This window comes from Oreochromis niloticus, linkage group LG23 (genome assembly GCF_001858045.2).
Source record: "Oreochromis niloticus isolate F11D_XX linkage group LG23, O_niloticus_UMD_NMBU, whole genome shotgun sequence".
Lineage (NCBI taxonomy): Eukaryota > Metazoa > Chordata > Actinopteri > Cichliformes > Cichlidae > Oreochromis > Oreochromis niloticus.
The window spans coordinates 30,517,416-30,533,978 of NC_031986.2; the positions used below are offsets into that span (position 1 = coordinate 30,517,416).

General features: G+C 38.6%; 1 protein-coding gene and 1 long non-coding RNA gene across 6 annotated transcripts in view; one reads left to right on the forward strand and one right to left on the reverse strand.

The window, feature by feature from the left end:
- Nucleotides 1–16,563, forward strand: part of si:ch211-51h4.2 (uncharacterized) — a 93,093-nt gene that overhangs the window by 71,397 nt on the left and 5,133 nt on the right. For 4 of the 5 annotated variants that reach the window (XM_013270751.3, XM_005451126.4, XM_019351687.2 and 1 more), the window contains 5 exons: nucleotides 9,292–9,334; nucleotides 12,824–12,938; nucleotides 13,637–13,739; nucleotides 16,210–16,279; nucleotides 16,369–16,472. In XM_013270751.3, the coding sequence (XP_013126205.1) occupies nucleotides 9,292–9,334; nucleotides 12,824–12,938; nucleotides 13,637–13,739; nucleotides 16,210–16,279; nucleotides 16,369–16,472 (435 nt within the window). The remainder of the gene's footprint in view (nucleotides 1–9,291; nucleotides 9,335–12,823; nucleotides 12,939–13,636; nucleotides 13,740–16,209; nucleotides 16,280–16,368; nucleotides 16,473–16,563) is intronic. The other variant, XM_019351686.2, reaches the window with a different exon arrangement.
- LOC109196967 (uncharacterized) lies at nucleotides 5,160–7,022 on the reverse strand. The gene is made up of 4 exons (XR_002058302.2): nucleotides 6,757–7,022; nucleotides 5,915–6,052; nucleotides 5,726–5,818; nucleotides 5,160–5,549 (listed from the first exon to the last, which is right to left on the reverse strand). It is a non-coding gene; the product is annotated as an uncharacterized LOC109196967 (long non-coding RNA).

The window sequence follows — 16,563 nt, forward strand, 5'->3', positions numbered from 1 at the left end:
ACGTCTCTAGTTATATTTGCCTGTTTTTAAATTAAAATTAAAAACTGCTGTTAGATAAAATTTGACTTTCATGAAGACTTTGATGCAAATGAAAATCATTTATTTTAATTTGCTTAAAAGGAATACATCTTTGCAAAATAAATTTGCGACACCACAATCAAACTAAAACATGAAACTCGGACTCGCTGTCAAAACAGGCGTAAGACATTCTGTGTTTGACTTAGAAGATTTATTGTGTTAAGAGGACACATGCAGGGTTGATAATGACGTTCAGACAGGCTGAAAGTATTATTATCACTGCTTTTGTTGACCGTGCTCTTTGCTGGTGCACGTGACTTGTGTTTTTGAGTCGCTCCATGCTTTTTCTAGTATTCACTGAGTTTAGCAGATGCTGCAGTGCAGTTGATGACCCCACCAGTGAGTTGATGTCATCAGGAAAGCAGAAGTTGTTGAAGGTCACCTACGTCACCTGTTTCATCCAAGGCCAGTGTCATAATGTTCTCAGTGGAAATAAGACTGTGCTGAATTCAAAACATTCTGCAAGTGTGACGTGAGGATTCTCAAAATAACTGATGCGAACTGCCTTTCTGACACATCAACTGTTTGTCTTTTTTTTTTTGTTTCCTTTGCATGCGACTCTCTCCTCATGGTTCCTTTTCATTTATATGACAGGGACTGGTTGCAGCAGACTGGTACAAACTGATAATCCCAGCACACTATTTTTGTCATGGGTGACGCTTGGCTCTGTTTTGGCAGTATGATCATTTCATCTGCCTGCATTAATTTAAAAATATATCCTTGTAGATCCGTTTGATGTGTTTTCTCAGAGCATACAGTCAAGGAACTAATTCTGCTCAGAGTTCCTGTAAGCGGTGGTGTCACTGTTGACTTTAAATACACAGGAAAAATCCTCTTGCAAAGCCATAATTGAAGGATATACAAATTTCTGTTATTCTGAACAAAATGTGTATATTTTGTTTTGGGGGGGTTGGTTTTTTTTGTTTTGTTTTTTACCTCTTCATTGCTTTTTAATGCCTACCTTGTATCCTTCAGATAGTTGTTTAGCCTCATAGCATTTTTTCTAGATGGCTGTAGCCATTTTTTCCTTTTAAGTCTTGCAACCCCTCAATTGTCACACACATCACAGTACAGCAAACAGGGAGAGATGTGAAACAGATACTCGGGCTCCTGCTCTGAAAAGTGAGGGTATCCCTGAACTGTCAGTCTGCAGCAGCACCGGTCAACTCGCTGTTAATTGTTGGTTTGGAAGAGGGGCAGCAGTTCAATCCCACGAGGTCAAAAAACAGCAAACATACCAATGCACTACCAATAAAGGCGTGAGCGTCTGGGGCACAGAGAGCTGCTGTGGGAAATCTGAAGCAACCAATTATAGAGCAGCCACGGGTCACCTGCTTACCAAAGCTTAAAGACCTACACACACACACACACACACACACACACTGCTGGCCTCTGCCCCTCACATAGGAGGTAAACTAATGAACACAAAGATAAATCATAGTTTAAAAACAATCTGCAATAAAATAATGAACTGGCCACTGGGTACACAGTGCGATTAATCATAATTTATTTTTAAACATGTTTAAGTAGTGTTTCTTCTCCGGATAATTAAGAGGGGGGAAGCATCCCACATTAACCAGCTTGTACTGACAATCCTCCACAGACACACAGTGAGAGAGCCTCTTGTAATAAAGCAGCCGGCTTCACTACAGCACAGTAACACACACTGGAGGTCTGCCAAAGGGCCATAAATGTGTTTCTAGTGACTGTCAAAGCTACAAAACTCCTGTGTTTTCAGTAAAGAAAAGGACGCTCTAGCAGCAGCTTCCCGTAGCTGTTAAAAAGCTCTGTCTCTGTGCATGCTACACTTGAGCAGCAGTCAGTCCCCAGTGTTGCCTGATCATTCACACTGTACTTGTTAAGTGGCCACAAAGCCGCCTCCCTTAGTGACACTGCTGAATCACTTCTTTCCATTTTTAAAAAATGCTTTAAGTGAGAATTCTACCTAAGCAACAGGACACAACAGAAGTGATCAAAACCAAACAGCACTGAACGTCATGTTTGGGGAAAAAAATAATATTTGGTGCTAATAAAAAAAAAAAAAGGGCAACTTGAGACTGAAATGGAGATGTTTAAGGGATTGACGAAAGTTTCCACAGATGAGAGAATAGTGATGCCTGGAGAGGATAAGGAGAAACAAGAAGATCTACTGAGTAGTAAAATGCCTAAGTGGAAGGAAGTGATGGTGGTTCCTACCAGGGGGCCTTCGTTCATTCAGGATGATCAGAATGTGGAGCAGCAGTGGACATGGGAGAAGGGTGACTGTTGCTTTCTGAGACCAACGGAGCAAAAAGCCTGCTTGACCCGTGAGCTAAAGGAGCAGGGCACACAACGAACTGTGCTCCTCAACAACTGGGTTGGCGAGGAGAAATCTGACTTGGAGACTGTCAAAGAGTCTCCCAGTCGGTCGGTTCTTACTGGAAAAGCAAAGTTCGAACGTATGTATCACATTTGCATCAGTTTGTTTCAAATAGGATTTCATTACTGGTTTAACAGGACCTGTATATATCTGCTAATCTTTTTTTTTTTTTTTTTTTTCTCTCCTTCTCTTAAAAAATTAGCTACACGCAAATCCACTAAAGAAATCAAGTTTGCAGCGGAGCGCTTTTCGTCATCATCTAAGTGGATGAACAACAGCACCAGAACCAGAGTCCTCAAAATGTCCTTTTCTAAACTGATCAGGGACATTCAATTTTTTTTTTTGTGATAAAACGGTGACAGGTTCAAAACATTTGAGTTGTAAATGTTAAGCGATGAAATAAAATAAAATAAACAGCAATGACAAAGAGCACACATTAGCTCAGCCTATCCAAGAAGGTCCTGGTTTCATGCTTTGCCCAAACTTGGTAGAATATTTTCCGAAATCCAACATTTTAATTGTTCTCTGTCTAATCTAAATTCACTTCAGTTTTATTTATATAGAACCAAATCACAACAGTCATCTCAAGGCACTTGATGTTGAAAAAACCCTACAATCATACAGAGAAAATATAGAAAACCCCTACTTTGACATGACCTGCTATGAGCAAGCACATGGTGACAGTGGGAAGGAAAAACTCCCTGTTAACAGGAAGAAACCTCCAGTGGAACCAGGCTCATGGAGGGGCCGCCATATGCGACTGGTTTGGGGTGAGGGGGGAGAGAGAGACAAGACATAAGACACACTGTGGAAGACACCCAGAAATTAATGATTAAATGCAGAGTGCTGTTTAAACACGTGAAAATTTAAAAGAGGTGATTGAAGACGACACTCGGTGCATCATCGTAAGGCCCCAGCAGTCTAAGCCTATTGCAGCGTAACTAAGGGAGGATTCAGGGTGACCCAATCCAGGACTAACTATATGCTTTATCAAAGAGGAAAGTTTTAAGCCCAGTCTTAAAGGTAAATAGTTTGTCTTGCAAATCCGAACTGGGAGCTGGTTCCACAGGAGAGGGGCCTGACAACTGAAGGCTGTGCCTCCCATTCTACTCTTTAAATATCCTAGGAACAACAAGTAAGCCTGCAGTCAGAGAAAAGAGTGCTCTGTTTGAGTGATATGGTAGTATATGGTCTTTAAGATAACATAGGCTCTAATTAAAAGGATTTTATATTCAATCATGGATTTATTTGGGAGCCAATATAGTGACAAATATGCTCTTATTTTGGTCCCGTCAGTCTCACTGCGGCATTTTGGATCAACTGAAGGCTTTTTAGGGAGTTTTTAAAACAACCTGATAATAATGAATAACAATAGTCCAGCCTGGAAGTAATAAATGCTTGAACTAGTTCCATCATCATCAGCATCATTCTGAGATGGGATGTCACAATGTTACTGGAAGCCAGTAACACAGTAATAATCTGGTTAGACACCATTGTTCTAAGATTTTTAGGGCTGGAGAACCTCAACATTTAACATCGCAGAAACATTCAGTACTCCAACATTCAGCACAAACAATGTAGCTGCTGATATATTTGCCTGCATCAGACAAAGGAAAAATATGAATGAGAGAGGGACAACTGGAAGTTTATTTTCAGCATGAAGTGAAAGATATTTTGGCCCAATCAACCAGAGAACATCAAATCATGCTTAAGCTTTCTCATACAACAGTGACTGTTTTGTCAAGTTATTTTCAGCTGCATCCTTAAGCACTGCCATGCTGTGGATCATCTGCCTCTGTGTCTCCTTATCCCTAGCATCCTCCTCTATCATAGCAACTGTGAGCATGTCTTCCTTCACTACATCCTTGAACCTCCGTTACCTGGCAGCTCCATATTCAATATTCTTTGTTCAGTATATCCACTATCGTTCCTTACAGCCATCTCAGCCTACCCTCCCTAACTTTATCTCCAAGATTCCTTGTTTTACATAGCAGTCCAAAATCCAAAGACTTAATGTCATGTCTGCCACAAAAAAACAGAAGTTTATGTAGGTTTATGTATTTTCTTCATAAAATCCCAACTTATGATTTCAGTCTCATTTGGTTCTACACTCTAAAAACTATTGTTTAAGCTCAACAAAAAAAATTAACGCAACAGTTTCCATTAATCTTTTTGAGTTACGATAACTTATGTTGAAATTATATTGAACCAACAAACTATATTGAGTTAGGGGAATTAACTTTTCCTCCATAATCAAAGGTGATTTTAATTACCACTTACTTAATAATTGGTAGCTTAAAAACATGTTTTTAAGTTGTTTACTCATAAAAATTATGTTCCTCCAATTACTTTTTCCACATTACTTAAAATGATTTTTAAGTGTTATGTAATTAATTACAGCAATTACAAAAACAATTTTTTAAAGTTAATCATTTAAAATATTAAGTTGCTGATTTTCTTCATTATTATCATCGTTTTAGCTTTTTCTTATTTTTTTTTATTGTAATAGCTTTTAAAAAATGAATTCATTCAACATTTTCTTTAGCAAATAACTTTTTTATTTTTTAACTGTAGGCATTTCAACACTTCATATTTAAAAAGTGAAAATAAACCAGAAATTTAGATTTGTACCATCGTAGCCAAGTTAAACAATATGCTTTTATGTCTTTAAGACCACAGAAATAAATGTGTTCAATTGGTAAAAAATCCACTTAGAAAACATTTTGTTACAGTACTACTTCCAAGCAAGCGTTCAATAAATGTCAACTTTCAGTGCCTACCAAACTTTACAAGATCATGCATCTTTCTTTTACACAATGCAGCAAACACCTTTAAGATCAATGTTACACATACAGGATTCAAAACAGTTAACAATTTTTGAAACAGAGTCAGCATCTTTAACATAATGCTGGTTCCATCAAGGTCAAGGAACAGATTGAGAGCATATATTATGCCCATGAGTAACACACAGCACCTTGGGAAATTCTGGCCCTCCAGGATTTTTGTTCCCGCACCACAATGGTTGCAGTCTTATGGTCAGATCCAGGGGTGTACCGGTCACCGATGATGGCAGTTTTCATCACCTGCCTTTCAAGGTTGGCCTTAAATTGTCCTTGTAAAGCAAATTTTAAAAAATAGGTTAGTGGATTATACATTAGACTTTAATACTTACTGAATCTTAATGAATTCAGATGATCAGTGGAATACACACACACACACACACACACACACACACACACACACACACACACACACACACACACACACACACGATGCTGAATTACTTACACCAAACTCCATGAAAAGGTCCTCTTCCTTCTCTCCAAGGTATGTGATAAGGCAGCAGATGGCTACTTCTCTGTGTATTTCAGTTGAATTGTGCTTTTTAAGAAAAAATAAAGTATGAGTATAAACTACATGGGTGACTGCCAACAAAGTGCATTTCAAAGCTACCCAAAGTCTAAATAGTTGTCCTACCTCAAGAAGCATGTACTTGATCTGCCTGATTCTCACTCCTTTAGCTCCTCCCCTTGAAAAAATGACGTCCATCAGTTTTGGGGTCAAGTGTAGCCATTCAAGGCTTACAGTGGTTGAACTCTTGAATTCCTCCTTTATCTGTAGACCACACAAACAGAAGAATTAAATCTTGCAGACTATTAGCTATTTTGCATTAATTAATGCTCTAATACATTAGTTAAAGATGATAGATGTGATCTAAGGCTACCCCAAGGGAACAAAAACAATCTTAGTGAAGAGAAGAGAGACATTCCCCACCATAACCATGGCGTAATCTGTAATGCTTTAGCAACCCTGTTTTTGTAGAGGTTTCAAATTTACACATTGTGCACTCCCAGCCCATTTTGTAAAAAATGTGTACCAACTTAACAACTCATTAATGACCCTAGATTATCATACTATACTAACTGCTTAAATAAAGTCTTAATGTTAAGTAGATTCACATAGCCTATGCTAGAATAATGCTACTGGAATGACATTAACGATATTTCACACAACCTGATATGTTAAAAAAGAACAAAACAAAACCAGCGAAATTAGATTGCATTGTGTAGCAAAACTTTAACCATGCTTTTCCTAGCCACAGCAGCTCTCTCTAGCTGAAGACCTTTGTCAAATGAAACTTTATAAGTCTTATCCTCTCCTGTGCTAAAGTTTAGAATGGTTAGCATTAGCTACATGTGGTAGTGCAAAATATTTCCTTAACTGTATGAGCACAACATGGTACACAAATCCACTACAAGTGACTAGCACAAATGCTTTGCTTTGTTAGAACAGTTATTTGTAAATGAAATGTTACTTACCTTGAAATGTCTTTTACATAAGCTTGCAAGTCCACCAAGCAATGCACCATATATGAATTTGCCCGGGCTAGTTAAGTGGGTAGGGGAGGGAACTTGAAATCAAAAGTTACAGTGGAGACAAAATAAGTTACATATTCAATTTCTTTAAGTAATTACAACTTGAATTTTATTTTGAACCCACTAACATTGGGATTTAATTTCAAATTACATATAAAATTAATTTAATGTAATTACCAACATTATTAATTCAACGCAACCCCCAAAAATAAAGTCAGCAACTTAGAAGGTCTATCTTAATCAGTAAATTAGAATTTTTATCTTGCAGCCATGGATTTAATAAAGTGGTGGTAAAAGGCCTGATGAATTACTTTTTAGACTGTAGGTTTCTTTTAATAGACTGAGGTTTTTAAAAGGTCTTTATTTTTGATTGGATTTACAAATGTTGCAGGAACGCTGATGGTTCCAATCCGCCCGACAGCAGGGCTTTCTGATATTGGGCTGTGCACGTCCCAGACCGTGTGAAGCTTCCAGTTAGAAAGCTTCCTATTTCTTCTCTTTAGTGGCTAATAAGACTTTTTGAGTTCTTCAGTCTCATTGATAAGCGTTTGCTTCTAAGGGTGGAGAAACTGCTGTACGTCAGCTTCAGTGAGGTAAACAATGTGGCATACCTTTGTCACATTGTTTCATTCAGTTCCCAAGTTTTGTTCCAGTTGAGTTGAAGGTTGTTCTCTTTGTGTCACACTACAGTTTCATTATGGTGGTATGTTATATTTCACTGTTATGCAATTATGATCCAACTCCAAGTTTTCACGTGTGCACACCGACTGTTATTGTCATATTCTCGAGTCTTTAACTTTCTCTAACCTCTTTTTACAGCAGAACATTTAGTTCTGTTAGTTTGGCTGCAAAGAAAAACAACAGAGTAACTAATGAAACCTACAGCACATTACAGCAGCAGCAGACAAATGGCTGAAATTAGAGTTTAAAATGGAAACACTGATTCATAGGTTTAGCCCTGACCTGCCATATGCTTTACTACCATTTGTGGCTAATTTAATATTTAGGACAATATTTTCCCCCCGCTGTAGTATTCTTGTTTCTCCCCAGGAGATCCCTCTGCCGGCCGGGAGTTGGCCAGCTCCCAGCAAACCTGAGAGAGCCAGGCTCTATTTCACTGACTCATAATGAAGATTAATTAATGTAGAGGGCAGCCATTTATAAATGATAATTACTATTAAAAACGTAAAGGGTCAGAAAGATTAATGTAGACTAAGACAGCGCAGGTATGTCAGTACAAAATCATATGCTCTGCTTCAAGTGTCGTGTGTTAAATGTTGTTTCCCCAAAAGACAAACATCAAAGGGAATCGGTCAAATTAAGACATGCAACTCATCATATATACAGATACAGATACATACAAGTGTTACAATACAACATTTGTTCATTATGGTTGCATTTAAAGTAAAACAAGCAGTGTACAGTTAAGGGCGGGGCTGTTAAAATTCCCCACCTCGCCTCTATGACATCTGATTTTAAAAGACGATGGCAACAGCTTGATTTGACTCTCTTAATCTGTGAGTGATGGCACGGTACATGCCTCCATCTTTTATATACAGTCTCTACTCAAAACAGTCAAATGAACAGTGCACAAGACACATTTCTCAGACGTAAGCCTTTACTTGGTTTATCTATGACACTGGTCAGTAGCGATTGGGGTGTGGCCAGTGTCTGTTAAGCTAATGCACTGCCACAGTCATGTCCATGGTTTTTATGTGCCAAAAAACAAAATGCAGATCAGAGTTTTTGTGTCCTACGTGTGAATTAAACTGAATTGTGCATTCCATCTTTCACTTCCTCTGTAGATAATCCTGCTCATCATACAAAATAAGGTTCTGGAAATACAAGTGGAGGTCGGCTTGTTGACAACAATGTTTCTGAGTGAACAATGAAATGGATTGCAACTGTGCTGCTAGAATTTATGGTGTGGTTATGAAAAGCTTCAATTGATGTGAACTTAATTTCGCATTATATTATGGTTTGTTTTAAGCCACTCTAACCTTGAAGAGAAACTTCTTCACCTTTAAAGGACACACAGAATATATATATATATATATGGGTTAACAGGGAGAAAATCCTCCCTTAATAACATTCAAATCCCTTTCTCACTGATTCAATTTCTCTGTTCAGTGAGGTTTACATAGATGAAATATATCAGAGGAAATTGACTCAGACTGAATCATTTTATTACTTCTTTGTGGGGAATCTGATGAATTGTGTGCTAAAGGTTTTTCTCTTAAAAAGTAGTTTATTTGTTATTTCACAAAATTTCTAAGAAATGCTGATAAAAAAGTACAAAGTGTCACTGCAGGCGTTAGACATTAGATAAAGATTTTTGTTGCTCGGTGGCACATTTACAGCTGTGGCTGAGAGACCCGTTAACAGCAGTCAACTCACCTCCTCACAGATCTGTAACACTGAGATAAACTTATTTTCTGTTTTTTTATTTCCATGTATTTGTTTGTCTGCTCCCCTCAGGTCAGAAAAAGCAGGAGAGATTGCCACTATTCCCCTGACTAAGGTATGACTATCCAACACTTTTTTGTGTGCTTGTATTGGTCAACTGGAAAATTACATTTTTTAAAAATATTACAAATGTGGTGGATTAAATAATAATGATAATAAGCATAAATCCTTATCTGTAGGAGGCTATTTGAAAGAAAGATCACGCACCCCATATCTCATTCGATGAAGTGCTTTGGCTCATGCACGCTAGATATAAAGAACAGCAACCTCCTGGCAACCAGGAAGAAATCGAGGGTTGCATGTTGATTCCATTGAATTTTTCTGCTGTCTGAAACAGATTCCAGGTAGTTGCAACAACCAACTGATTCACCAGAGGTGGAGCGTGCAGCACCCTCAACCTCAGGTCAACCGCTTTTAATACCAAGGCAACTGCACAAATTCCCTGGGGAGCGTCAACCTGTCTCTAAACAAACTCAGTTTGACTTGAAGTGACTGCAGTTACTCTCAGAACACAGATTGCTAACATGTTGCAGTCACTCAGTCTGCACTGATCACCACAACTTGTCTGCAATCTGTCTTTTGCAATAGGGGATTTGACTCAGCTGATTGCCAAGTAACTTTTTTTTTTTTTTTTTTGTAGTTAATTTGCTGTCCTTCAGTAACTATGTTGCCATTTGTGTCTGCAGATGCAATTTTCACTTGGTGATCACAGTAATCCACTGTTATCACAAACAAGATTGCATGCGATTGCAAATTTGACCCCTTCAGTCACAATAGGTGGCTGGGTAGCACACCTACAGCAGACCGACTCCCTCTCTTTACCATTTTGTTTACATCTTGAAAAAAAAAACAGCATCACTTTGAAGACAGCAAATAACAGCGAGTTGTAGCAGATTCCCATCTTCGAAGCAAGTATTTAAAGGCAACAACGTGACAAGTTCATTGCACACTGTCACAATAATTTAGGTTGTGGTGCAGTCTCAAACACTGTTTTCCCTTGTGTGACTCTTTATGCATTTAGCTGATTAAATTAGCTAATAATAACCGCTTTGAATCATTTTTTTTAATGGTTATTTTACTGTGAAAAAACTATGAATTTATAACTAATACTTTTCATTAATCAGTTAATAATTGATTTGTAGAATTGTTTGGATTATTGTAAACTTGTGAATGATGTTTAAAAATCTTTGCAATCTTTGACGTTAAAAAAAATGATACTATGCTTAGTGCTGTATGAAAATGAGCTTTTTGTAACATACAATCACATGAAATGGCATAAAATGTAGCTTTCCTAATGCTACATCTTACACTAATGCCAAAAACTGTTTTTGGCTTCGCAATAATTGAGTTTGTATGAAGTGTCAGATGGTGTGTGTGGATCCAGCAAAGTCATAAAACTCTGACAGTTAAGATGATACTATAGGTAGAGGAGGTGGTGTGACTACTACATGACACATAAATTAATTTAAAAGGCAGGTGTTGCCCACTGTAACTCCCCCGTCTCCTTCAAAGTCTCTCTTGCCTCCAGTAATTCAGAACGTAGCATTTTTTCATTCATGTTTGTTGGCTTTCTAATCATTGTTTATAAATGATTAATAATGATTTAAAGTCTAGATTTTATTTCAGTTAGTTTTCTTTCACACTTTGCTTTAGGTTGTAATTATAGTTAGCCACATACACACATTGCTCACAATTTCTCCGCCATATTGGACGTGATGCAACCACTGGTTGCCAAGGAAAATTGTGTATTCACTGACTGGTTGGCAGTGGCTCTTAGAGGCTGTTGGCTCTTACTGGATGAAATCGGTTGCAGAGATTAGTGTCCTGCTGTTTTTCATGTTTGTCAACAAACTACTAGTCGAGTAGTAGTAAAACTTGAAAAATGCTCACATATCTGAAAAGCCTCAATAATAACTTTGGTAACAAGATCTCTGTATATACATATTTAAAAACTGTACTTATTCTACTAATAAACTAATAACAGTGCTTTCATTTGAAAAGCAACAGATGTCCACATTGCTTAGGGTGATCAGTCTGTTTCCTTCCCCATCTATAGTGAATAAGAAAACTTAAAAACATATGTGGCCTTTGCGTGCCCTTAAAGCTACATGCTGGGCCAGATAATAGTTTGTGTTGCGATCAACTGCAGGAAGATGTGATCACAGCGTGTTTGTATTCAGTACAATACAAGAAACAGTGATTTTACCCTGCTAACAGCTTCCTGTGGAGCTAATGGAAACATGCAGCAATTAGCTATAGTGCTTGGCTTGGCCTAGCTCAAAACTAATTAGCAGTCAGATCGCGCTTTGGAGCCATCCTGACCTGATGTCTTTAGAGAGAAAATAACTCAGGAGAATAAAGCTGCACCAGGCAAAATGTCACGTAGAAATCCACACGTTATCAACCTAATGCAAAAATGATGCTTCCTGACTGAAATTAAACTTTATACAAACAGACGTTCGAAAGTCTGCAGGATTTTGTGTGTCACCAAACAAGGATATCTGCTAAATTCAGTTCTACACCCACCTGTGTCATCATGTCAGCTTCATACATTGGATGCAATTTGCTGCAGAGATTGAGGTGGGGCCTTTTTCTGGTCTACATATTCTTACTAAATTATTTCTATACATGGTGGGGATGAACTGAATCCCCTGTATTAAGTTATTTTGGCACTGCAACTTGTGGTGGTCTATAGTGCAACCAACAATAACATCACAAATAGACTTCTACTGTCACAGCTCATGACAATAGACACGACAAAGTGTGAGCGGAGAGGATTCTGGTCGTGTTCCAAATCGACCTTTATGCATGCACAGCTTTTCAGTGTACAAACAAGCACCAATAAGCCGTTCCAGAGTGAAGACCTATACCTTTGTAAATGAAAGAAAAATGAAAAGGTTTCAGAGGAGCAGGTCCTCATATTTTGCAAGACCCTCACAAAATATCCTAAAAATCCCTGAAACATGATCAAAAACATGATCTCCAGCATCAACATTCCCTCTGAAGGTGAGCTCTCCAGCTTGTTTCGACTTAGCATCCCCACTACATGGCTGAAATTATCTGCGACATCCTGCTAGAAAGCTTTGATGTGCAGGCCATCTCTGAAGAATTGCGAGGCCTGTGGTTTGTTGGCTGCATTTGCTGTGATGAGCCGATAAAGGCGAGCAGACACAGCGCTACAAGAAAACATCAGTCTGAACCAGAGCTCAGTATAAAACATGTTACAGAGGGATGTCGTTCTCATTTAGCCTTTTGCATTATGTTTGATCACCTTTATCTGCAACAGGAAATTAATTTCGTTTTTCTATTTTTTTTAAAAAAGGTTAAAATATTCTTGTAAATGCAGTTATTGCATAAAAGTTCTGAACTTTATTCAGGTGAAATTCATAATCCTGTAAACGTTGCAATAACACCGGCAATAAATTTAAGAAATTAACCATCATGTAGGTGTCACCTTAGGTCAGCTTGGTGTATTAAGCTTCTTCTTGTGTCCTCATTTTCCACACCCACCACCATCCATCACCCCCCATGACATTCCCTGTAGATCATTAATGAACGTTACAGGGCTTATTCGTGGGTGGCTGAGCTGATCCAGGTGTTTATAGCCATCAGCGTCACTGTGTCCTTCCTGGTTATGGGATCTGCTATGAAGCACACCAGTAAGTTGACTAATTCCCATAAACTGCTCATGAAAGACGAAGGTAGACCCTGTGACATCACTATTGGTTTAAGAAAGTCTCATTTTGAGCCTTCACTATTGGCATTTTGGTTGCATGCTGGTTTATTTGCAGCAGGAAGTGACCATATTTGGACAAAGTGGAGCACTAAGTTGTCAGATAACTGTGGTAAGCTTGGTTAGCAAGGTGTAGATTCTAGCATGGAGATTATAGCTGAGTTGTGGTAAGTAACATGCAAACTAAATACTATAGTTGTACTCCCTGCACAGGCTGCTGACATCACAAAAAGCTGTATTAATGTCCAAATTAAATTGAAAACCCTCTAACAGGACCACCTGTGCAACCACATACATTGAACTAGGCTATAAACCTATTTCTTGGCAAATTTTAACATGATAGTCTGTGAGGATTCACATACTTTTGGAGCCAGCCTCAAGTAAAAATTCAGAAAACTGCATCTTTTGGAACTTCAATATTAGCTTCATCTTTCAGCCCTGGATGTTGCTGTTGCTTCTTTTGTATTTAATATTATAGGAGAAAAAGAGAAAGCAGTGGATACGCTAATTACTAGTGGTTCATCTCTGTGGTACTGCCACAATTGTTGATGTTTCTCTTGTTCATGTCGTGATTTATACTGAAGAATAAGCTGTGTAATGTTATGTTTTGACTGTTTCTTTCAGTCGATGGTCTGGTGAGCTCACTGTGGAGCAGCAAGCTGGAGTGGCTGACTAAAGCCTGGGAGCCAAAGTTGCCAAATAAACAGCACATCTGCTCAGCAAGAAGGTGATGATGGGGAGTAAAAGCGTTTAGTTTGGATGATATGTGATTCAATCTAAGGGGCGCATGATGCTAAAGCTTCATGTGCCAGAGAGCATCATCAGCACCAGCTGTTCACATGTAAAAGTTAATAGTTTAATCAGTTATGTAATTATAAATTTAGTTTCGCTTTAAAAACAAGTTAAAGTTGGTTGAAGTTGCTTTTTCATACAAAAACTTCAGGCATTTTCTGGAGAATCTCGTGGGGATGTTTTCCACAGTTGTCCTCTCTAATGCATGCCCCCTTGCAGGAAGTGGTTTGCATACTCCACTCAATACTCCATGTGATTAAGGAGAGGGTGCTGCCTGGGCAGACCACAGAGGAAGCAGAATATGTGATTCCCTCTTGCTGGCAGTGCAGGCTGCTCAATTCTAACATCAGCACAGTCACCGCATACTGGGAACTGGATGGTTCAGGATGGGCTGCTGATTACATCAGACGTTTGTGCTTTTATGTGGACCTCCTCTGGGTGATGTGCACAGAATTCATAGTTCAGGGCTGCAGAGCATGGTTGAAAATGGCTTATTCTTGGAATTGTATGATAAATGTAATATTTTTCTTTAATATAAATAAGTACACAAAGAGATGTCATATTACAACCGGGCTCCTAACCTCCACAGAACCTTTCATGCAGACATCCAGGTGATTATCGCATCATTAGGTTGGAACGTAAAAGAAAAACTAATTTTGAGGCTGCACATTTTTAATCCAGGTTTAACAGTAATAATGGGAAACCAGGCCTCTTCATATCAAAGAGATTTTAGCTTAGAATTCATTTTTGTCCCGTTTATTGAAGGTTCTCAACATATCTACATCTGATGGAAACGTGACAGTAATTTACATCATCTGTATGTGTCACTTCTGTACTTATATAAAGGAGGGTCCAGTGGGTCCTACGCTGAAGGACGTAATTAATTTCTTTGTATTTAGAGGATTGATCTAGGTCTGGCAGATACTTCCAGGTCTCTTCACTCAGTTAGAAAATCTCCGAAGCAAAGCTGAGCGCAGCAGCGAGTGTGATCCTTATCCACAACACCCTCCAGCTGGTGGATCAGCAGTGGCACCCGGGTCACTGCTCCTCTCCACAAGGCTTCCAGCTGGTGTCCTCTCTTCTCCACCAGAGCAAAGAGAAGACGATCTCTAACTTTCAGTTGGTTTTGTCTTGTGGCCCCTCACTCATGCTTTGTCAAGAGATTCAAGAGCAAGCAAGCTTGAAATCCACCATATTCATTCATACTACACCAAAGCAGTAATAACTACTGAACATTTAAAATGCAGAAAGGTTTCAGATTTTTCACTATCTACACTAGAAATTTCTGTTTTTTTAACAGTTGGTCCACACAGCTTAAAAAAAACAGAAAGAAAAAATGAAAAAAGGAACAAAGGAAGCAAAAGCTTTGTTTCTTTGTTAGAGGACAGTCTGAGCTACTTTTTCTGTAATTTTACACATTTATTACTTACAGTTCATTACAGAGTCGTGCTGACAGATTTCTAAATAACAACACTGAGACATGATTTTGAAATAGTATTTGTTTTCTCTCTTATGGGGATAATTCAGCAGGCTGGAGAAAGAAAGGACTTTCTCTCTTCTGAGCTGTATGTGGCCCATGATGTAAAATGACTTTAATATTTCTGCTTTAGGGTGCTAAGATTTGCAGACATCCTATCATGCCATCAGTTTAACATCCTTATAAGATGTATATGATGATTTCTTTGATTCAGCATAGCAGATAACTGACTGGTGATGGGTCCGGTGTCAAATGCTGCTCTGATAGGGAAGGAAATGCAGAATGGCCTCCGCGTCTGTAATTAAGCCCATATTATGACTCTCTTTAGGAGTTCCCAACTCACCCAGGCTTCTTGATTTCTGAAAGAACTGAAACTATACCCTGTTTGAGCGTTAAACACTGGAGATCAAAATTAACGGCAAACCTTAAACTGCAGGTCCCAGACCTGTAACTTCAAAGCCTGAAATAACTGCAGGATTTACAGGGGAGACTCTCGCAAACGTCTAAAACATTCAGGTAAAAAGTACTCAAACTACCAGGAGTCACTGCAGAAATCATGCGGCGCGTCCACAGGTTATTACTTATTTGTCTCGTCATGATTTTAGTTTAAAGCAAACATAAAAACTGCATCAGCCTATTGAGGAGATTCACTTTGGGCACAAGACTTCGAAGTTTCACTCCTCTTGCACCATATTTGCACCAAAAAGCCACTCGAACCGATTTCACAGGCTGTTTACTCAGGTTCTCTCTGTCTCTGCCTCTCCTTTATAATTTAATCTGCAGTGTGTTTTCTCTCTCCCTCCACATAAATGAAGAAGAGGACGATCTGTGACATGACGTATAATTCATCAGAAACGCTCTTCAGACGACGACTGATTAAGTTAATTTCATGCTTCTCCTTGTTTTTTTTTTTTCCTCTTCCTTCCAGCGTGGCCAAAGGATTCATGTCACTGCTCGGGTTCGTTGTCATCTTTATTGTGTCTGTGTGTGATCCCAGGGTAAATAACGCACACACACACACACACACACGGAGTAATGACTGCTGTCTGGAATTCTGCCAGTCATCCGTGTTTTCCATCTGCTTCAGGGTTTTGTTGTCATGTTGGACAAAGTTGTGTCGTTCTCCCTCAACACTGAAGTGGGACTGTTTGTCTTCATCATGCTGAGAGAATCCAGAGAGGACAGATTCCAGTGAGTACCTGTGATGTTCAGGATTGGCTTAACTTAAAAAAAAAACTTTAAGACTTTATTTTGTTTCTAGAAACAGATTCAAGTTGAATTT